The 23,596-nt window shown below is 45.4% G+C and overlaps 1 protein-coding gene across 3 annotated transcripts in view; it reads left to right on the forward strand.

The window, feature by feature from the left end:
* Positions 1-23,596, forward strand: part of LOC126108851 (alpha-mannosidase 2) — an 880,291-nt gene that overhangs the window by 668,325 nt on the left and 188,370 nt on the right. For all 3 annotated transcript variants that reach the window (XM_049914220.1, XM_049914219.1, XM_049914218.1), the window contains exon 10: positions 10,181-10,354. In XM_049914220.1, the coding sequence (XP_049770177.1) occupies positions 10,181-10,354 (174 nt within the window). The remainder of the gene's footprint in view (positions 1-10,180; positions 10,355-23,596) is intronic.

Below are 23,596 nucleotides of genomic sequence, written 5' to 3' on the forward strand. Positions count from 1 at the left end.
CTCTAAGTGTCTCATTTCCTAATCTAATTCCCTCAACATCACCCGACTTAATTCGACTACATTCCATTATCCTCGTTTTGCTTTTGTTGATGTTCATCTTATATCCTCCTTTCAAGACATTGTCGATTCCGTTCAACTGCTCTTCCAAGTCCTTTGCTGTCTCTGACAGAATTACAATGCCATCGGCGAACCTCGAAGTTTTTATTTCTTCTCCATGGATTTTAATACCTACTCCGAATTTTTCTTTTGTTTCCTTTACTGTTTGCTCAATATACAGATTGAATAACATCGGGGAGAGGCTACAACCCTGTCTTACTCCCTTCCCAACCACTGCTTCCCTTTCATGTCCCTCGACTCTTATAACTGCCATCTGGTTTCTGTACAAATTGTAAATAGCCTTTCGCTCCCTGTATTTTACCCCTGCCACCTTTAGAATTTGAAAGAGAGTATTCCAGTCAACATTGTCAAAAGCTTTCTCTAAGTCTACAAATGCTAGAAACGTAGGTTTGCCTTTCCTTAATCTTTCTTCTAAGATAAGTCGTAAGGTCAGTATTGCCTCACGTGTTCCAGTATTTCTACGGAATCCAAACTGATCTTCCCCGATGTCGGCTTCTACTAGTTTTTCCATACGTCTGTAAAGAATTCGTGTTAGTATTTTGCAGCTGTGGCTTATTAAACTGATTGTTCGGTAATTTTCACATCTGTCAACAGCTGCTTTCTTTGGGATTGGAATTATTATATTCTTCTTTGAAGTCTGAGGGTATATCGCCTGTCTCATACATCTTGCTCACCAGGTGGTAGAGTTTTGTCAGGACTGACTCTCCCAAGGCCGTCAATAGTTCTAATGGAATGTTGTCTTCTCCGGGGGCCTTGTTTCGACTCAGGTCTTTCAGTGCTCTGTCAAACTCTTCACGCAGTATCGTATCTCCGATTTCATCTTCATCTATATCCCCTTCCATTTCCATAATATTGTCATCAAGTACATCGCCCTTGTATAGACCCTCTATATACTCCTTCCACCTTTCTGCTTTCCCTTCTTTGCTTAGAACTGGGTTTCCATCTGAGCCCTTGATGTTCATACAAGTGGTTCTCTTATCTCCAAAGGTCTCTTTAATTTTCCTGTAGACAGTATCTATCTTACCCCTAGTGAGATAAGCCTCTACATCCTTACATTTGTCCTCTAGCCATGCCTGCTTAGCCATTTTGCACTTCCTGTCGATCTCATTTTTGAGACGTTTGTATTCCTTTTTGCCTGCTTCATTTACTGCATTTTTATATTTTCTCCTTTCATCAATTAAATTCAATATTTCTTGTGTTACCCAAGGATTTCTACTAGCCCTCGTCTTTTTACCTACTTGATCCTCTGCTGCCTTCACTACTTCATCCCTCAAAGCTACCCATTCTTCTTCTACTGTATTTCTTTCCCCCATTCCTGTCAATTGTTCCCTTACGCTCTCCCTGAAACTCTGTGCAACCTCTGGTTCTTTCAGCTTATCCAGGTCCCATCTCCTTAAATTCCCACCTTTTTGCAGTTTCTTCAGTTTTAATCTACAGGTCATAACCAATAGATTGTGGTCAGAGTCCACATCTGCCCCTGGAAATGTCTTACAATTTAAAACATGGTTCCTAAATATCTGTCTTACCATTATAAGGGGAAAGCTAATGTAAACTATATTTTAACGTGAACTAGCCGTCTGAAGATGAAGCTGTCGGTTCGAAACCGGTAACGGCGCTATTTCAATAAATAATTAACATTGTAAAAAGTTGCTGGTTGCTGTTATCTTCTAAGTAAGAATTAACCCGTATTTTGTACGCAGCCAAGGGCTCAGACTGTCAGTTTTCGACAAACTAGCACCATGGATTCAATACTAACATTGAACATCGATCGTTGTGGAATATTTTTACATGTTGCGGCTAATCATCTGCAACCTCTCCCCTGTGGGTGTTTGGGGTATACTATCTGCACAGTTTTATTTTTTCTAGAAATAATGAGTCAGGTAAATAGAACATTTGCTTGCAGTTGTTAGAGATGTCCTGAGTTATCTTTCTATTTTACATTGCTTTGATCTCCACCTGTATGGGAAGTATGTGGTTCAAACCCCCATAGTATTTGTTACGAGATGGTAAGTGATATGCGTACCAAGTTTGTTAAAAATAGATCTATTTGTTTAGGAAATGTGGAACACACTTAAATACACTACTGGCCATTAAAATTGCTACACCATGAAGATGACGTGCTACAGACGCGAAATTTAACCGACAGGAAGAAGATGCTGTGATATGAAAATGATTAGCTTTTCAGAGCATTCACACAAGGTTGGCGCCGGTGGCGACACCTACAACGTGCTCACATGAGGAAAATTTCCATCCATCACGTTCGCGACTTTGATAAAGGACGGATTGTAGCCTATCGCGATTGCGGTTTATCGTATCGCGACTTTGCTGCTCGCGTTACTCGAGAGCCAATGACTGTTAGCAGAATATGGAATCGGTGAGTTCAGGAGGGTAATTCGGAACGCAGTGCTGGATCGCAACGGCCTCGTATCACTAGCAGTCGAGATGACAGGCATCTTATCCGCACGGCTGTAACGGATCGTGCAGCCACGTCTCGATCCCTGAGTCAACAGATCAGGTCGTTTGCAAGACAACAACCATCTGCACGAACAGTTCGACGATGTTTGGAGGAGCATGGACTATCAGCTCCGAGACCATTGCTGCGGTTACCCTTGACGCTGCATCACAGACAGGAGCGCCTGCGATGGTGTACTCAGAGACGAACCTGGGTGCACGAATGGCAAAATGTCATTTTTTCGGATGAATCCAGGTTCTGTTTACAGCATCAGGATGGTCAGATCCGTGTTTGGCAACATCGCGGTGAACGCACACTGGAAGCGTGTATTCCTCATCGCTATACTGGCGTATCACCCGGCGTGATGGTATGGGGTGGCATTGGTTACACGTCTCGGCCACATCTTGTTCGCATTGACGGCACTTTGAACAGAGGACGTTACGTTTCAGATGTTTTACGACCCGTACCTCTACACCCTTCATTCGATCCCTGCGAAACCCTACCTTTCAGCAGGATAATGCACGACCGCATATTGCAGGTCTTGTAGGGGCCTTTCTGGATATAGAAAATTTTCGACTGCTGCCCTGGCCAGCACATTCTCCACATCTCTCAGCAGCTGAAAACGTCTGGTCAATGGTGGCCGAGCAACTGGCTCGTCACAATACGCCAGTCTCTACTCTTGATGAACTGTGGTATCGTGTTGAAGCTGCACGGGCAGCTGTACCTGTACACGCCATCCAACCTCTGTTTGACTCAATGGCAGGCGTTTCAAGGCCGTTATTGCGGCCAGAGGTGGTTGTTCTGGGTACTGATTTTGTGGTGTCACCGCCAGACACCACACTTGCTAGGTGGTAGCTTTAAATCGGCCGCGGTCCATTAGTACATGTCGGACCCGCGTGTCGCCACTGTCAGTAATCGCAGACCGAGCGCCACCAGACAGCAGGTCTAGAGAGACGTACTAGCACTCAGCCCCAGTTGTACGGACGACTTTGCTTGCGACAACACGTACGAAGCCTTTCTCTCATTTGCCGAGAGACAGTTAGATTAGCCTTCAGCTAAGTCCATGGATACGACCTAGCAAGGCGCCATTAACCATATCTGAGAATCTTATTTGTATTGTCAAGAGCGATGTACCACAAGGATGAATTAAAGTTAAGTATTAACGCAGCTACGTACTTTTCTTTATAGCATTCATTACGTATCCTGTTCCAGACCTCACGCCAGCCGGCGTGTGTGTACGCGTGCCTTTCGGTTACCCGTCACTGTGGACTGGCTGTCTTGTCAGTCCACAACAGATTTCTCAGGATCTATGCTCCGAAATTGCGTGAAAATGTTATCACATGTCAGTTCTAGTATAATATACTTGTCCAATGAATACCCGTTTATCATCGGCATTTCTTCCTAGTGTAGCAATTTTAATGGCCAGTAGTGTATAATGATTTTCATACGCACTGGGTGTTGAAAGTATGTTGCATAGTTTGAGAGGTGGTAGTAAGGATCGAAGAAAGAAAATAAATTCCGGTAAAAATTGGCTCTAAATTGCATAGCTGAAGAGCATTCAACGCTTGTTCATTCTTCGCTGCTAAGAAACGCATCTATTCTGCTGAACAAGTAAGTACTCATAGCTCTTTAGGTATGTATGAGGGACATGTCGTAAATAATGTACACAATTTTTTTTATTTACACTTTTATTTATTTCAGTATCTCTTTACAGACCTCCAGTGTAGTCTCCATGCGTCGATGACTGAATCTCAAAGTCTCAGAAACTCTATTATTCCATCCGGGACACAACTTCTATTCATCTATCGAATAGCTCTGGTTACGATTGTGGAAAGCACTTCCGGAGAAAGATAACGGCGTCCACACACAGCTTTTTTCCAACGTCGGGAACAGATCTGAGTCTGGTGAACTCTCGTACGGACGTAGGGAGGATGCGGCAACACTTCCAGTCCGTATTCGCGCAGTTTTTCGGCTGCGGCATCGCAGAATAAGTGGCCCAGCTTCGAGCAACTGAGGTCGGATCTCGTGCGATTTTCTGCGCAGGTTGGTTTTGCGTAAAGTTGCGATAATACACTGCTGTGACACTTGTTCCACATGGGCTGTCATGATGATTCCTTGGTGATCATAATTTTTATTTTTTTTGGGGATCTAAATTTTAAAAACCTCTCTCACACCGGCCTGATTTAGCTTCACTGATCAGGATAGTAAAAACATGCGTATGTTAAGGGAATTTTCATTCACAAAGCAGGCTTATCACATTCACACAGTTCAATACTGTTCTGTCCTGATTAAATTGAGCTTAACTTAAATTCCATAAGGCAGTGAAGCAATTTCGAAGTCTCGGTGCCACGAAAATTGTCAGTCGATCTCCTGAAAACATTTGTAATAATTATTAACTTTCGGTGGGGAAGACCGGAGATCTGCTGGTAAGACCGTGTTAGCCTATTTATTTGAAGTAACTGGATATCTTGAGCATACAAAACGGCAGGTTCGTCCAGTGTAACTCAGACGTTCCCCACTGATCCCGTGCAACACAGCGTAGTAAGCAGACACTGTCAATAATAATCAGTTAAATAATACGCGAACGCACTTACTTTAGTTTAGTTCATATATTAAATTCCTTCTCATACAGAATCTCATCAAGATGGCGACTAGCTCCACAATACATACATATACATCCTCCTTCTTTCACGACTAATCGGCAAGAAGTCCTTCATTCTTTTCATAAGAGAAAACATAGATAGCAGAGAAGCTATTCCATGGAGTAAATGGACGCCCCAAGGAATAATTGGGCTTGAAACTACTTTGCATTGATAATCGGTAAGATAAGAAGAGATATTTCGAGGTATGTACTTATATAATTTATAAAATTTCTGAAAATATCGCGGAGAGACCGCTGCAAGAGACATTACAATAAGCAAAATCATCATGTCCTTCACCTTGAGTGTGTTGGAATTTCTTTGGGCATGGAGAATCTGAAGCTCTCCTCCCACTGGGCTGTGATTTCAACTCCGCTTGAAAAGCCTCTAATGCACGTTTTATCAACAGCGAGAATTCGACACAAGACTCCTTGATGTTCACAGTAGAATCGTTGTTTGAGCAAGATTGCAATGTGCACGCGTTTTTGATTCTCTTCAGCAGTCAAACAGCGTGGGACCCATCTCGCAGGAGTTTTTTCTCCGCTTCAAACCATTTGTCAGGAATATTGATGCAGAGAGACCTTCCGTGGCTTCGGACAGCTCCTCGCAAGTCGCTCTGCGATGTTCTTCAAGAGCATCTGAGGTGTGTTTCACACTTCCTTCATCCGTTGACGTTTCTGGCCTTCCGTGACTTGGGTTATCGTGTATGCTCACAAGACCAACACGAAACCGAGCAACCCAACGTGAAACTCTACTACGGTCCACTGTAAACTCACCACAAACTTCACTTAACGCACTTGCGACTGAAGTCGGGTTTTTGCCGCGTAAAGTTTCGATCTTGATGTACGTCCTCTGTTCTCAACAATCACAGTACCCGAGACTCCTGCAGGGTCCATTTCTATCTCTCGCCAATTTTGTGTTACAGTACACAGCGAAAAAACGATAGCTCGTGCTTCTTCCTTCAAACTCCCGGCTACATCTGACGTAATTTTCTCATTGTTGTTGCATCAAACAATCGACAGTAATACCAACTTGTGTATTGTTTTTGGAATCTCCCTCATATTTTAGAGCCGATGTTTACTGGACATTTTTTCTTTTTTTGTTCCTAGTACATTTTTAAAAATACGGAATACTCTTTTTTTAAGGCCCTGCAAATACAGATGTAGATCACGCACCAGTAACGAATAAGAATACTTCGTTAACGGTTATCTACATCTACATGATTACTCTGCTATTCACAGTAAAGTGCCTGGCAGAGGGTTCAGTGAACCACCTTCAAGCTGTCTCTCTAACGTTCCACTCTCGAACGGCGCGCAGGAAAAACGAGCACTTACATTTTTTACTGTGAGCCCTGATTTCTCATAGTCTGCCGTGATGATCATTTGTTCTGAATGTAGGTGGTACCAACAAAACGTTTTCGCAATCCGAGGAGAAAACTGGTGATTAAAATTTGATGAGAAGATCCCGTCGCAACGGAAAAAACCTTCGTTTTAATGATTGCCACTCCAGTTCACGTGTCATGTCTGTGACACTTCAAATGGTTCAAATGGCTCTGAGCACTATGGGACTTAACAGCTGAGGTCAGCAGTCCCCTAGAACTTAAAACTACTTAAACCTAACTAACCTAAGGACATCACACACACCCATGCCCAAGGCAGGATTCGAACCTACGACCGTAGTGGTCGCGCGGTTCCAGACTGCAGCGCCTAGAACCGCTCGGCCACTTCGGCCGGCTGTCTGTGACACTATCTCCCCCATTTCGTGGTAATACAAAACGAGCAGCCCTTCTTTGTACTTTTTCGATGTCATCCGTCAGTCCCACGTAATGCGGATCCCACACCGCACAGCAATACTCCAGAACAGGGCGGACAACCGTGGGGTAAGGAGTCTCTTTAGTCATCCTGTTGCCCCTTCTAAGTGTTCTGGCAATGAATCGCAGTCTTTGGTTTGCTCTACCCACAACACTATCTGATTGTTCCAGATGATGATGATGATGATGTTTGGTTTGCGGGGCGCTCAACTGCGTGGTTATCAGCGCCCGTACAATTATCCAATCTTTGCTCAGTCCAATTTCGCCACTTTCCTGGATGATGATGAAAGGATGAGGACAACACAAACACCCAGTCATCTCGAGGCAGGTGAAAATCCCTGACCCCGCCGGGAATCGAACCCGGGACCCTGATTGTTCCAGTTGTAATTGTAATCCCTAAGTATTTCGATGAATTTACAGACTTCAGGTTTTTGTGACTTACCGCGAACTCGAAATGTAGCTGATTTCTTTTGGTACTTTTGTGAATAACTTCACACTTTTCTTTATTCATGGTCAATTGCCACTTTTCGCACCATACAGCTATCTAAATAGTTTTGCAATTCGTTTTGCTCACCTGATAACTTCACAAGACGGTGAATGACAGCATCATCTGGAAACAATCTAAGAGGGCTCCTCAGATTGTCTCCTACGTCGTTAATATAGATCAGGAACAACAGAGGGCCTATAGCACTTCCTTGGGGAACGCCGGATATTACTTCTGTTTTACTAGATGACTTTCCGTCTATTACTACGAACTGTGATCTTTCTGACAGGAAACCACGAATCCAGTGGCACAACTGAGGCGGTATTCCATGTGTTGTGGTCTTCAGTCCGGAGACTGGTTTGATGCATCTCTCCATGCTACTCTATCCTGTGCAAGCCTCTTCATCTCCCAGTACCTACTGCAACCTACATCCTTCTGAATCTGCTTAGTGTATTCATCTCTTGGCCTCCCTCTACGATTTTTACCCTCCACGCTGCCCTCCAATAGTAAATTTGTGATCCCTTGATGCCTCAGAACGTGTCCTACCAACCAATCCCTTCTTCTGGTCAAGTTGTCCCACAAACTCCTCTTCTCCCCAATCCTATTCAATACTTCCTCATTAGTTATCTGATCTACCCATCTAATCTTCAGCATTCTTCTGTAGCACCACATTTCGAAAGCTTCTATTCTCTTCTTGTCTAAACTACACTCCTGGAAATTGAAATAAGAACACCGTGAATTCATTGTCCCAGGAAGGGGAAACTTTATTGACACATTCCTGGGGTCAGATACATCACATGATCACACTGACAGAACCACAGGCACATAGACACAGGCAACAGAGCATGCATAATGCCGGCACTAGTACAGTGTATATCCACCTTTCGCAGCAATGCAGGCTGCTATTCTCCCATGGAGACGATCGTAGAGATGCTGGATGTAGTCCTGTGGAACGGCTTGCCATGCCATTTCCACCTGGCGCCTCAGTTGGACCAGCGTTCGTGCTGGACGTGCAGACCGCGTGAGACGACGCTTCATCCAGTCCCAAACATGCTCAATGGGGGACAGATCCGGAGATCTTGCTGGCCAGGGTAGTTGACTTACCCCTTCTAGAGCACGTTGGGTGGTACGGGATACATGCGGACGTGCATTGTCCTGTTGGAACAGCAAGTTCCCTTGCCGGTCTAGGAATGGTAGAACGATGGGTTCGATGACGGTTTGGATGTACCGTGCACTATTCAGTGTCCCCTCGACGATCACCAGTGGTGTACGGCCAGTGTAGGAGATCGCTCCCCACACCATGATGCCGGGTGTTGGCCCTGTGTGCCTCGGTCGTATGCAGTGCTGATTGTGGCGCTCACCTGCACGGCGCCAAACACGCATACGACCATCATTGGCACCAAGACAGAAGCGACTCTCATCGCTGAAGACGACACGTCTCCATTCGTCCCTCCATTCACGCCTGTCGCGACACCACTGGAGGCGGGCTGCACGATGTTGGGGCGTCAGCGGAAGACGGCCTAACGGTGTGCGGGACCGTAGCCCTGCTTCATGGAGACGGTTGCGAATGGTCCTCGCCGATACCCCAGGAGCAACAGTGTCCCTAATTTGCTGGGAAGTGGCGGTGCGGTCCCCTACGGCACTGCGTAGGATCCTACGGTCTTGGCGTGCATCCGTGCGTCGCTGCGGTCCGGTCCCAGGTCGACGGGCACGTGCACCTTCCGCCGACCACTGGCGACAACATCGATGTACTGTGGAGACCTCACGCCCCACGTGTTGAGCAATTCGGCGGTACGTCCACCCGGCCTCCCGCATGCCCACTATACGCCCTCGCTCAAAGTCCGTCAACTGCATACACGGTTCACGTCCACGCTGTCGCGGCATGCTACCAGTGTTAAAGACTGCGATGGAGCTCCGTATGCCACGGCAAACTGGCTGACACTGATGGCGGCGGTGCACAAATGCTGCGCAGCTAGCGCCATTCGACGGCCAACACCGCGGTTCCTGGTGTGTCCGCTGTGCCGTGCATGTGATCATTGCTTGTACAGCTCTCTCGCAGTGTCCGGAGTAAGTATGGTGGGTCTGACACACCGGTGTCAATGTGTTATTTTTTCCATTTCCAGGAGTGTATTTATTGTCCACGTTTCAGTTCCATAAATGGCTACACTCCAAACAAATACTTTCAGAAACGACTTCCTGACATTTAAATCTATGCTTGATGTTAACAAATTTTTCTTCTTCAGAAACGCTTTCCTTACCATTGCCAGGCTACATTTTATATCCTCTCTACATCGACCATCTTCAGTTATTTTGCTCCCCAAATCGCAAAACTCCTTTACTACTTTAAGTGTCTCATTTCCTAATCTAATTCCCTCAACATCACCCGACTTAATTCGACTACATTCCATTATCCTCGTTTTGCTTTTGTTGATGTTCATCTTATATCCTCCCTTCAAGACACCATCCATTCCGTTCAACTGCTCTTCCAAGTCCCTTGCTGTCTCTGACAGTATTACAATGTCATCGGCGAACGTCAAAGTTTTTATTTCTTCTCCATGGATTTCAATACCTACTCCGAACTACAATTCTGAACAGACATGGTAGAAAATTTACTCGTTATGTTTACAGCCCTACTCAACGCTGCTCTGTTGGCTAATAACGACGTTGTGGTTCCACAGGTGACCGCCAGGGCGGCGCTGTCGCTGCTGGGAGGCGACGGAGGCGGAGGCAGCGGCGGGGCGTCCATCGGAGGCGGCGCGGGGGCGGCAGCGGTGGGGGGCGGTGCGGGGGCGGCTAAGCTGTCGCTGCTGCCCGACACGGACCGCGAGTCCTACGAGAAGCTGCCGCGCAAGGTGAGGCGCGCCCTGCTACCACTGTCCCTCCATACGTCCGCGCCACCTTTCCATTGCATTCAGTGATATGTGTTCTTCAGTCTATTGTAGGATACCACTCGTGTTGAAACAGTTTCAGTACTTCATTATTTTGTTTTTGTCCTTATGTGCTTATATGATTGTTTTAATAAAGAAAGGAAAAAAGAAAAAAAATTGGTAGAGCAGTTGCCCGCGAAAGGCAAAGGTCCCGAGTTCGAGTCTCGGTCCGGCACACAGTTTTAATCTGCCAGGAAGTTTCATATCAGCGCACACTCCGCTGCAGAGTGAACATCTCATTCTGGACACATCCCCCAGGCTGTGGCTAAGCCATGTCTCCCCAATATTCTTTCTTTCACGAATGCTAGTTCTGCAAGGTTCGTAGGAGAGCTTCTGTAAAGTTTGGAAGGTAGGAGACGAGGTACTGGCAGAAGTAAAGCTGTGAGGACATGGCGTGAGTCGTGCTTCGGTAGCTCAGATGGTACAGCATTTGCCCGCGAAAGGCAAAGGTCTAGAGTTCGAGTCTCGGTCCGCAGTTTTAACCTGCCAGGAAGTTTCATATCAACGCACACTCCGCTGCAGAGTGAAAATCTCATTCTGTCCATAGTACTGCTGTCTATCGCTGTTAACGTACTGCTAGGACTGTCGGAAAATCCTTGACAGAAACAAGCTCTACTGAGTCCGAACGTAGTGACAAACAGTAAGTGGCCATGGCTGTTGTCAAAAGCAGGAGTCGCGCGGGGTATCCGTGCGGTGTCGGGCGCCTTGCCACGGTTCGCGCGGCTTCCCCCGTCGGAGTTTCGAGTCCTCCCTCGCACACGAGTGTGAGTGTTGTCGTTAGCGTAAGTTAGTTTTAACATCTTCATCTTTTGTAGTCCTGTCTTCCTCAGTTACGTGTAATATTACGGTATATTGATAATCTTTACTTATGGACCGCCTGACAGCAACTGAATGAAACACAATTGTAGTGCCATACGCGTTTCGCCTTTATTTTCTGCAAGGCATCATCAGTGGCCTGGAATATGTACATATGTTTGTCACTGTACCTATAGATTATAAACAGTTCTGGTGGTTCGTATTTCCTATTAAGTAGCAATATTTTGAACTGTACTTACAGGTTGTGTGGACAATTTCTTACATATTACGCTCCTATTGCGTTTGTGGTGTTGTTCCTCTTCTTATGAACGCCAATTTGCGGTTTTATTCCCACATTCCACAGCACTATGAACTGAACGCTTGTTTCAATGCAATGTTTTGATTTCTGTCAATTATTTTTGCCAAAGATCGAATGTTATTGCCAAACTTTCGAGTGTAGTTATTGAAGTATCTGTAGTCTGTTCGTGCATGTATTGTGTGTGTGTGTGTGTGTGTTTAGGTGTGATATAATTTTTTGTGCTGTGTGTGTGTGTGTGTGTTTTGGTGTGGTACATATATAATTTTTTTTGGGCTCTGCTTATGTGTGTGTTGTGTGTGTGTGTGTGTGTGTGTGTGTGTGTGTGTGTGTCTGTGTGTGTCTGTGTGTACGTGTGTGTTTTGGTGTGATACAATTTTTTTGTGGTGTGTATGTGTGTGTGTGTGTGTGTGTGTGTGTGTGTGTGTGTGTCCAGAAGGTGAAGGGGGAAGAGCTTTTCGTTGTATCTTGTCGCCAGCCGGGGTGGCCGAGCGGTTCTAGCCGCTACAATTTGGAACCACACGACCGCTACGGTCGCAGGTTCGATGTTGTGGTGGTGGTGGTGGTGGTTAGTGTTTAACATCCCGTCGACAACGAGGTCATTAGAGACGGAGCGCAAGCTCGGGTTAGGGAAGGATTGGGAAGGAAATCGGCCGTGCGCTTTCAAAGGAACCATCCCTGCATTTGCCTGAAACGATTTAGGGAAATCACGGAAAACCTAAATCAGGATGGCCGGAGACGGGATTGAACCGTCGTCCTCCCGAATGCGAGTCCAGTGTGCTAACCACTGCGCCACCTCGCTCGGTGTCGCAGGTTCGAATCCTGCCTCGGGCATGGATGTTTGTGATATCCTTAGGTTAGGTAGGTTCAAGTAGTCCTAAGCTCTAGGGGACTGATGACCTCAGAAGTTAAGTCCCATTGTGCTCAGAGCCATTTGAACCATTTTTTATCTTATCATTTCCTTTATTATGTGTTAGGGAGCCTGTGCTGATGTGTGTTTGTTCATTTATCACTTGTTTCTTTTCTGCTACAGCTTTCTGGATGTGGAAGTTTTCTTGTGTTTGTATAAGATGTTTGTCATGGTTGCTTATTCTCATTATTTTCATTTCTTGTTCCATGTTTGTAGGCTGATGGTTATGGTGTTTTAAATGCTCTGCAAATGTGGAATGGTTTGTTTCATACTTCCGACATCTGATATGTTCTTTGTATCGTGTTTCAAAATTCCTGCATGTCATGCCTATGTATACTGCATCACAATTTTGACATTGAAGTTTATATATTCCTGATTGTTCGAATTTGTCCCTCTTGGTTGCTGGCTGGCTTAGGCGTGTTTGGAGGGTTTGCCCAGGCTTATAAGCTATTTTGAAGCCCTGTCTCTTTAGGATATTTACAACTCTGTGTGTTAGTTTATGTGTGTAGGTCATGGTGTACAATCTGGTTCTTTTCTGTGTGGTGTTGTCATTGTGGGTGTTTGTTGAGTGTGTTTTTAAGTTTTCAGCTTGTAAGTTCTCTTGTATTCTGGAAATGTTATGTTTATTTTGGATTTATGTTTTTATTTTTTGATTGAGCCTGTTTTAGTTAGATTAAGTAGTGTGTAAGCCCAGGGACCGATGACCTTAGCAGTTCGGTCACATAGGAACTTACCACAAATTTCCAAATTTTCAAAAGCAGCTACTGTCACTGAATGGGACGAATATGTTTCCAATCGACACACGCAGCGCATTTCGCATGACTGTGCAGATATTTCCAGAGCAAAAAAATGGTTCAAATGGCTCTGAGCACTATGGGACTTCACATCTGAGGTCATCAGTCCCCTAGAACTTGGAACTACTTAAACCTAACTAACCCAAGGGCATCACACACATCCATCCCCGAGGCAGGATTCGAACCTGCGACCGTAGCCGTCGCGCGGTTCCAGACTGTAGCGCCTAGAACCGCTCGGCCACTCAGGCCGGCCGGTGTTCTGCCTTACGGCAGGTCTTGTCATGGGTTAAGCCTCTCCCACTTTTGCCTGTCCATAGCCAGTCTTTTCATTTCTGAATATGTGTCTCCTTTTGTATTCTCCAGCATTTGATATCTTCTTTTTCCTCTTCCCCTTTTTCCCTCCACCATTCCTACTATTCCTTCCTTCTATAAACAGTCCCTTCTCAGTGTCCATTCCAGTTCCGTTTTTCTTTCTGATGACTTTCAGCATGTGTCTTTCTTCTCCGACTCTTCTTAATACTTCTTCATTCCTTACTCGGTCTTTCCATTTCACTTTTTCCATTCTTCTCCATATCCACATCTCTAGTGCCTCCAATCTTCTTTCATCTTCCTTTCTCAACATCCAGGTCTCCGCACCTTATAGTGCAACGCTCCAGATGTAACATTTGGCAAATCTTTTCCTCAGATCTTTGTTTAGTGGTCGACAAAGTAATTTCTGCTTCCTCTTGAATCCTTCTTTTGCCATTGCAATTCTTTTCCTAATTTCTGTTGAGCAATTCGTATCATCCATTATCACACTTCCCAAGTAATTGAAGTTATCACTTGCTCTATTTCCTCTCCCCCTATTTTCGTACGGAATTTTCTCACCTTTCCTCCAATTACCATACTTTTCGTTTTCTTCTTGTTAATCTTCATTTCATATTCTTCTAATTTTGTGTTTAGGTCATCTAACTTTTGTTCCATCTGTCTTGCACTCTCTTCCATCACAACCATGTCGTCTGCAAATCTTATATACTCCACTCTCCGACCCCCTATACAAACTCCTCTCCTTGCATCGAAACTTTCACTAATAATTTCCTCCGGATATATATTGAACAGTGTTGGTGATAAACAACAACCTTGTCTTACACCTCTTTCCAGTTCTGTTTCTTCACTCATCACACCTCCTATTCTTACTCTTGCTCTCTGGTTAAAATATAAATATCTAATTAGCCGTCTATCCCTCCAATCAACTTTCCTTAGAATTTCTATCAGTTTGTCCCATTGACACAGTCAAAAGGCTTCTCAACATCAATGAACACAAAATACACCTTCCTTTTCTTCTCCATGTACCTCTACTCTAGCACTCTCAGTAGCCCAATGGCATCTCTAGTTCCCACTCCTCCCCTGAAACCAAATTTTTCATCTCCTATTACGCAATTCAGATTTCCATATAGCCTTCTGTTGAGTGTCCTCAGCAAGACTTTGGCTGCATGTGATATCGGGCTCACTGTTCTATGTTCCTCACACTTTTTGCTGTTCTTTTTCTGTTCTATAGGTATTAAGATACTTTCTGTAAAGCCCTTTGGCGATTTTCCTGTCATGTATATTTGATTACGCAATTCAATGAACTCCCTTTTCCCTTCTCTCTCAAATGACTTTAACAGCTTCGCAGGCGTCTCATCAGTTACCATTGCCTTTCCATTTTTCATCTCGTTCATAGATTCTTCAATCTCTCTAGTTAGTATTGCATTTCCTTTGTCCTCATCTGCAACTTTATCTTCTTCTTCTTCACTTGGTTGTCTGTCTGCAGCGTATAACCATTCTATATATTCTTCCCATCTTCTCATTATTTCTTGGGGTTCACTTACCATTTTAACGTCTGCTGCCGCTACTTCCTTTAGTCCATTGTTGTTTCTCTTTTCCCTGAATGTCATATCCATTGCTTCTTTGTACACCAAATCATATTTTCCTTCTTTCTCTAATTTCTGTATCTTGTCACACTTTTCTCTCAGTCATTTCTCCTTTGCTTTTTCTGTCTCCCTTCTTAATTCTTTATTTAAGCTTCTTTAGTTGCGCTTCCCTTCTTCTGTGTTTACAGTTTCCCATTTCCTGCGATCATCCATCTTGGTTATCATATCTGGTGTTACCCATTCTTTCTTTACTTTTTTCCTCTCCTTGACTCCAAGCGTTTCCTTAGCTGCCTTTTTGATCCCATTTTCAAAACAATTCCATCTTCCTTCTGTGCATTCTGCTTCCTGTCCTTGCATCCTGATTTCACAATATACATTCTCTAATTTTTCACAGTTGCCTTTGTTTTTCAGTTTCTCAAAGTTAATGTGGTCCCTCTTCTGTCCTTTCCAGGTTCTTTTCACTTTAACTAGAACTGCTAATATATGATCTGAATAAATAGCTGGCCCTGGATAGCTTTTGACGCTTTTTAGGCAAATTCGGTATCTTTGTTGTATCATTATGTAATCATTTTGGTATCTTTTGTTGTCAAATCCAAGTATACCGTCGTCTTTTGTGGTTATCAAATTGAGTAGTTCCAAGTACCATAAAATTTTCGTTGTAGTATTCCAACAGTCTTTGCCCTCTCTCATTTCTTTCTCCCAGTGCAAATTTCCACAGAGCTTTTCCTTTTGGTCCTTGACCAACTGCTGAATTCCATTCACCCTTTATAACAATACATGCATTTCTTTTCTCTCTGTCTGCTAAGTTTTCTATCGTCTCATAACATTCTTCTATCTCTTCGTCTGAATGATTACTTGTTGGCATATAGAGCTGGATGATAACTAACTCTTTCTTTTTCCCTTTCAGTCTCATTATCATTATTCTTCTACTAACATATTCAAAGATGATAACCTTGCCCTTCAGTCTTTTACCTATCTAAATTCCAACCCCATACATTCCATTTTTATCTTCACCAGAATAGTACAATCGGAAGTCGTCACTGTCTAGTTCTTCACAACCACCCCATCTCACCTCACACATTCCGAGTACATCCAATTTCTTTCTTGTCATTTCATGTTTGGCGTTTTCTGATTTCCCTTCCTGGAGAAGGATTAAAATGTTCCAAGTCCCAATCCTCAATCAGTCTTCCTTTTTCTTCCCCTTCCTACCTTTTCCATTTGCCCTAATCTCTGGAGTCCTCGTTGTATTCCCCTCGCGGAGATCCGATTGAGGGGAAGATTTACCTCCGGAATGTTGTACAGAGAGGTCCATCCCATGAACGTTTAGGGAAGTAATTCCAGTGGTGGTTTCCTGTTGCCTTCCACTGTCCTGCACAACCTGTCGGCTCGCTGACCCAGTTTCCCGCTGCCTTTGGTAACCCAACCTTCCACTGGGTTGCTCAGCTTAACGGGGGCACCACTTATAGGTACGATTGAGGAGAATTGACGTGAGAGAGGCTAAGAGAACTCTCTTGTTGAGTTCTTGTATCTCAGCCCCATTTTTAGCCAGAGTCGCAAGTTTGTAGTAGCGACTCCCCCAGGTCATCTCCGAACCCATCTGTAATAATAGAAAAGAAACTGAGTAAAGGAATCAATGATCAATATTGAAGGGATGTCTCCTGTGACCTCCGCCCAAAGCAAACGCAACGAACAATACCGAAGAAAATGAATACACGTAAAAAAAAAAGAAAATGGTAAAGCGTGAGATCATCCTTCTAAAGTCCCGAGTTCGATACCGTTGGCTTTTTTTTTTTACACTTTACGCAGGAAATTGTTAAATGGAAGAACATTTTTCTGTCATGTAAAAGGACTTTTCGGAGTTCACAGCAATGTTCTTTTGCAGCGTGATTTCGCTTCGTTAGTTGAACGTGGAAAATCTATAGAGTATATTTGTATATACAGGGTGTTACAAAAAGGTACGGCCAAACTTTCAGGAAACATTCCTCACACAAAAATAAAGAAAAGGTGTTATGTGGACATGTATCCGGAAACGCTTAATTTCCATGTTAGAACTCAGTTTAGTTTCGTCAGTATGTACTGTACTTCCTCGATTCACCGTCATGATTTCATACGGGATACTCTACCTGTGCTGCTAGAACATGTGCCTTTACAAGTACGACACAACATGTGGTTCGTGCACGATGGAGCTCCTGCACATTTCAGTCGAAGTGTTCGTACGCTTCTCAACAACAGATTCGGTGACCGACGGATTGGTAGAGGCGGACCAATTCCATGGCCTCCACGCTCTCCTGTCCTCAACCCTCTTGACTTTCATTTATGGGGGCATTTGAAAGTTCTCGTCTACGCAACCACGGTACCAAACGTAGAGACTCTTCGTGCTCGTATTGTGGACGGCTGTGATACAATACGGCATTCTCCAGGGCTGCATCAGCGCATCAGGGATTCCATGCGACGGAGGGTGGGTGCATGTATCCTCGCTAACGGAGGACATTTTGAACATTTCCTGTAACAAAGTGTTTGAAGTCACGCTGGTACGTTCTGTTGCTGTGTGTTTCCATTCCATGATTAATGTGATTTGAAGAAAAGTAATAAAATGAGCTCTAACATGGAAAGTAAGCGTTTCCGGACACATGTCCACATAACATATTTTCTTTCTTTGTGTGTGAGGAATGTTTCCTGAATGTTTGGCCGTACCTTTTTGTAACACCTTGTATATGTGCCGTGTTGTGTACACAAATGTATTGCCACTTTCAAATAACTAAGCGAAAGCACACTCCTAGAAGAACATTGGTATAAACTCCGAAAAGTTCTTTTACATGTCAGAAAAATGTTCTCCCATGTAACAATTTCACGCGTAAACCGCTAACAGAATCGCCGTCAGTTAGTGTTGAACTCAGGACCTATAGTATGAGGTGCATTCAAGTTCTAAGGCATCCGATTTTTTTTATAATTAACTACTCACCCGAAATCGATGAAACTGGCGTTACTTCTCGACGTAATCGCCCTGCAGACGTACACATTTGTCACAACGCTGACGCCAAGTTTCCATGGCAGCGGCGAAGGCTTCTTTAGGAGTCTGTTTTGACCACTGGAAAATCGCTGAGGCAATAGCAGCACGGCTGGTGAATGTGTGGCCACGGAGAGTGTCTTTCATTGTTGGAAAAAGCCAAAAGTCACTAGGAGCCAGGTCAGGTGAGCAGGGAGCACGAGGAATCACTTCAAAGTTGTTATCACGAAGAAACTGTTGCGTAACGTTAGCTCGATGTGCGGGTGCGTTGTCTCGGTGAAACAGCACACGCGCAGCCCTTCCCGGACGTTTTTGTTGCAGTGCAGGAAGGAATTTGTTCTTCAAAACATTTTTGTAGGATGCACCTGTTACCGTAGTGCCCTTTGGAACGCAATGGGTAAGGATTACGCCCTCGCTGTCCCAGAACACGGACTCCATCACTTTTTCAGCACTGGCGGTTACTCGAAATTTTTTTGGTGGCGGTGAATCTGTGTGCTTCCATTGAGCTGACTGGCGCTTTGTTTCTGGATTGAAAAATGGCATCCACGTCTCATCCATTGTCACAACCGACGAAAAGAAAGTCCCATTTGTGCTGTCGTTGCGCGTCAACATTTCTCGGCAATGTGCCACACGGGCAGCCGTGTGGTCGTCCGTCAGCATTCGTGGCACCCACCTGGATGACACTTTTCACATTTTCAGGTCGTCGTGCAGTATTGTGTGCACAGATCCCACAGAAATGCCAACTCTGGAGGTGATCTGTTCGACAGTCATTCGGCGATCCCCCAAAACAATTCTCTCCACTTTTTCGATCGTGTCGTCAGACCAGCTTGTGCGAGCCCGAGGTTGTTTCGGTTTGTTGTCACACGATGTACTGCCTTCATTAAACTGTCGCACCCACGAACGCACTTTCGACACATCCATAACTCCATCACCACTTGTCTCCTTCAACTGTCGATGAATTTGAATTGGTTTCAAACTACGCAAATTCAGAAAACGAATGATTGCACACTGTTCAAGTAAGGAAAACGTCGCCATTTTAAGTATTTAAAACAGTTCTCATTCTCGCCGCTGGCGGTAAAATTCCATCTGCCGTACGGTGCTGCCATCTCTGGGACGTATTGACAATGAACGCGGCCTCATTTTAAAACAATGCGCATGTTTCCATCTCTTTCCAGTCCGGAGAAAAAAAAATCGGAGGCCTTAGAACTTGAATGCCCCTCGTATGATGATCTGACGTTCTACAAACTTTAAAGTCATTTTGTTCGTTGCATTCATTCGGGCCGGACGTCCGATGACAACTGTTCAAGTTCATCGTTGATCCAGTCATTGTTTTTTTTTATTACAGAGGGTAGCTAAACCTCTGATTGAACACGCTGAGCTATCGTGGCGGCTACTCGCCTACCAACGATCTTCCTGTTCACAGTTCACAGATACGGTTCCCTATACTCTGCAGTTCTGGTGTTCCTTTTCATTAGTTTACGCATCTTCTAGTGGACGGCAGCACGCAGCACGAACTAAATCGCTGTTTTCGTTGATAGGTCATCGACAAACAACATTTTGTACCGATCTGAGTGTCTGACATCTGGAGAGTTGAGTGTCAGCTACGAGCCACCGAAGACTGCGGGTCCAGTGTTGCAAATTACTCACGAGACGACCCTGAAGGCCCTGCGAAATGTTAAGGCCGGAGTTCGGGTACACAGTACAGGAAGGTGACTCAAAACGTCATGTCCACTGGCCACTTCCGGACGGAATACCGCTTGGTCGCGTTACGGGTACTTTATTTATTTATTTACACGTTAAGTTCAAAATGGTTCAAATGGCTCTGAGCACTATGGGACTTAACATCCGTGGTCATCAGTCCCCTAGAACTACTTAAACCTAGGGACATCACACACATCCATGCCCGAGGCAGGATTCGAACCTGAGACCGTAGCGGTCACGCGGTTCCAGACTGAAGCGCCTAGAACCGCTCGGCCACACCGGGCGGCACCTCAAGTTCCGTAGGACCAAGTTGAGGAGCAAATCTCCAAGGTCATGGAACGTGTCAGTCAGTACATAAAATTACAACATAAAAGTAATAACAGATAAACTCGAAAAAGTCACTCCATAAGTTTCAGTAAACGCAATCAACAATAAAACAAGAATAAGCATAATTTTTCAAGGAACTCCTCGACAGAATTGAAGGAGGGACCCAAGAGGAAACTCTTCAGTTCCGATTTGAAAGCTCGTGGATTAGTGCTAAGATTTTTGAATTCGGGTGGCAGCTTATTTAAAATGGATGCAGCAGTATACTGCACACCTTTTTGCACAAGAGTCCCCAGCCGAAGTGGCCGAGCGGTTCTAGGCGCTACAGTCTGGAACCGCGCGACCGCTACGGCCGCAGGCTCGAATCCTGCCTCGGGCATGGATGTGTGTGATGTCCTCAGGTTAGTTAGGTTTAAGTAGTTCTAAGTTCTAGGCGACTGATGACCTCAGATGTTAAGTCCCATAGTGCTCAGAGCCATTTGAACCATTTGTTTCGTAGTTCAGGCTTGTCCCGCTAGAGCAGCACATCAAAACAAAATACGCTTTGTAGCGCCAACTTCAAACTACACTCAGCAGAAAAAGTTTTCCATCTGCCCGGTTCCCAGAAGTCCTGAAGATAGACGTTGACTGTGGATATTGTATCACAGAGACAGTCCCTCTGACTATACAGAGATGTCACTAAACCCGCCCAAAGATGTAAACAACCATGCATGAGCAGCGCCTATTAGACGGACGGGGTCTGACAGCCGATCAGTTCCAGTCATTCCACCTGGAAGGAGGTACACGGCTCGTGTTGTCTGTAGTTCAACCGTGCCTAGACGGTCAACACCGCGGTTCGATCGGGTCCGCATTGTTACTTTATGCCAGGAACGGCTCTCAAGAAGATTCGGTTGTTTGGGGGGAGGAGACCAAACAGCGAGGTCATCGGTCTCATTGGATTAGGGAAGGAGGGGAAGGAAGTCGTCTGTGCCTTTGAAAGGAACCATCCCGGCATTTGCCAGGAGCGATTTACAGAAATCAGGGAAAACCTAAATCAGGATGGCCGGACGCGGGATTGACCCGTCGTCCTCCCGAATGCGAGTCCACTGTGCTAACCACTGCGCCACCTCGCTCGGTTCTCTACAAGGGAAGTGTCCGGTGCTCTCGGTGTGAACCAAAGCGATGTGGTTCGGACATGGAGGAGATACAGAGAGACAGGAACTGTCGATGCCCGAGGGCTACTACTGCAGTGGATGACCACTACCTACGGATTAAGGCTCGGAGGAACCCTGACAGCAACGCCACCATGTTGAATAATGCCTTTCGTGCAGCCACGAGACGTCGTGTTACGACTCAGAAAGTGTGCGCAATAGGCTGCATGATGCGGAACTTCACTCCCGACGTCCATGACGAGGTCCATCTTTGCAACCACGACGCCATGCAGCGCGGTACAGATGGGCCCAACAACATGCCGAATGGACCACTTAGGATTGGCATCATGTTCTCTTGACTGATGGGTATCGCATATGCCGTCAACCAGACAATCGTCGTGACGTGTTTGGAGGTAACCTTGTCAGGCTGAACGCCTTAGACACACAGTCCAGCGATCGGCAGCATATTGGTGACGAATTCGTTTTTGTGTACGACAATTCGCGCCCCCATCGCACATGTCTTGTGAATTACTTCCTTCAGGATAACGACATCGCTCGACTAGAGTGGCCAGCATGTTCTCCAGACGTGAACCCTATCAAGCATGCCTGAGATAGACTGAAAAGGGCTGCTTATGGACGACGTGACCCACCAACCAATCTGAGGGATGTACGCCGAATCACCGTTGAGGAGTGGGACAATCTGGACCAACAGTGCCTTGATGAACTTGTGAATAGTATGCCACGACGAATACAGGCATGCATCAATGCAAGGAGACGTGATATTGGGTATTAGAGTTACCGGTGTGTACAGCAATCTGGACCACCACCTCTGAAGGTCTCGCTGTATGGTGGTGCAACACGCAATGTGTGGTTTTCATGAACAGTAAAAAGCGCGGGAAATGATGTTTATGTCGCTCTCTGTTCCAGTTTTCTGTAAAGGTTCCGGAACTCTCGGAACAGAGGTGATGCAAAACTTATTTTGATGTGTGTATGCCGGCCATTGTGGCCGAGCGGTTCTAGTCGCCTCAGTCTGGAACCGCGCGACCGCTACGGTCACAGGTTCGAATCCTGTCTCGGGCATGGATGTGTGTAATGTCCTTAGCTTAGTTAGGTTTAAATAGTTCTAAGTTCTAGGGGACTGATGACCACAGATGTGAAGTCCCATAGTGCTCAGAGCCATTTCAACCATTTGACGTGTGTATGTTGTCGTGAAACTTCACAATTTTGGGTACGATACTGGGGGAGAAAAAAAATTTTGTGCTTTAGTTTCCAATCCTCTTTGCTATATCGAGTGATCTGAGATGTTTTTACTTGCACGCGCCGTTATTTCTTTGCAAGACATTCTTGCTTCCGTGAGGCGGTCGAACGCACGGGAACGTTCTGTGGCGACATGGAAGATCACCAGAATCGCCTTCGGCTGCACTTATCTGTCTCTATTCGCGGCCTGCATTTGGCGAGATGGAACTGGCGAATAAATCAGCTCAGGGACGCCTTCTTGGGCAGTAAGTCAGTGGGCGGGGTATTAAGCGTGCGTTGATTCGTGCGGCGGCTTTACGGGCGCGGGAAGTGCCCCTAAACACTGGCCGACCACAAAGCAAACGCTTCCCCCAGGGCGGCCGTTAAACTGGCGCGCCGGCAGTTAAGATGTGGCGCGATACGATAGGACACGCCACGGGCACAAGATCCACTTCCTCGCGTCGATTCGCAGACAGTCAGTTAGACACGGCGATTGCGCGGTACTGGGGCCGTTCGGTTAACCCTTTGTTTTGCACACAAACAATATTGTGAAGAAAAAATATTAAGTCGCTTAAATTAGATGTAAACTACTGGCCATTAAAATTGCTACACACCGAAGATGACGTGCTACAGACGCGAAATTTAACCGGCAGGAAGAAGATGCTGTGATATGCAAATGCTTTTCAGAGCATTTACACAAGGTTGGCGCCGGTGGCGACACCTACAACGTGCTGACGTGAGGAAAGTTTCCAACCGATTCCTCATACACAAACAGCAGTTGACCGGCGTTGCCTGGTGAAACGTTGTTGTGATGCCTCGTGTAAGGAGGAGAAATGCGTACCATCACGTTTCCGACTTTGATAAAGGTCGGACTCTAGCCTATCGCGATTGCGGCTTATGGTATCGCGACATTGCTGCTCGCGTTGGTTGAGATCAAATGACTGTTAGCAGAATATGGAATCGGTGGGTTCAGGAGGTTAATACGGAACGCCGTGCTGGATCCCTACGGCCTCGTATCACTAGCAGTCGAGACGACAGGCATCTTATCCGCACGGCTGTAAC

Source organism: Schistocerca cancellata, chromosome 11, assembly GCF_023864275.1.
Source record: "Schistocerca cancellata isolate TAMUIC-IGC-003103 chromosome 11, iqSchCanc2.1, whole genome shotgun sequence".
In the NCBI taxonomy this organism is placed as follows: domain Eukaryota; kingdom Metazoa; phylum Arthropoda; class Insecta; order Orthoptera; family Acrididae; genus Schistocerca; species Schistocerca cancellata.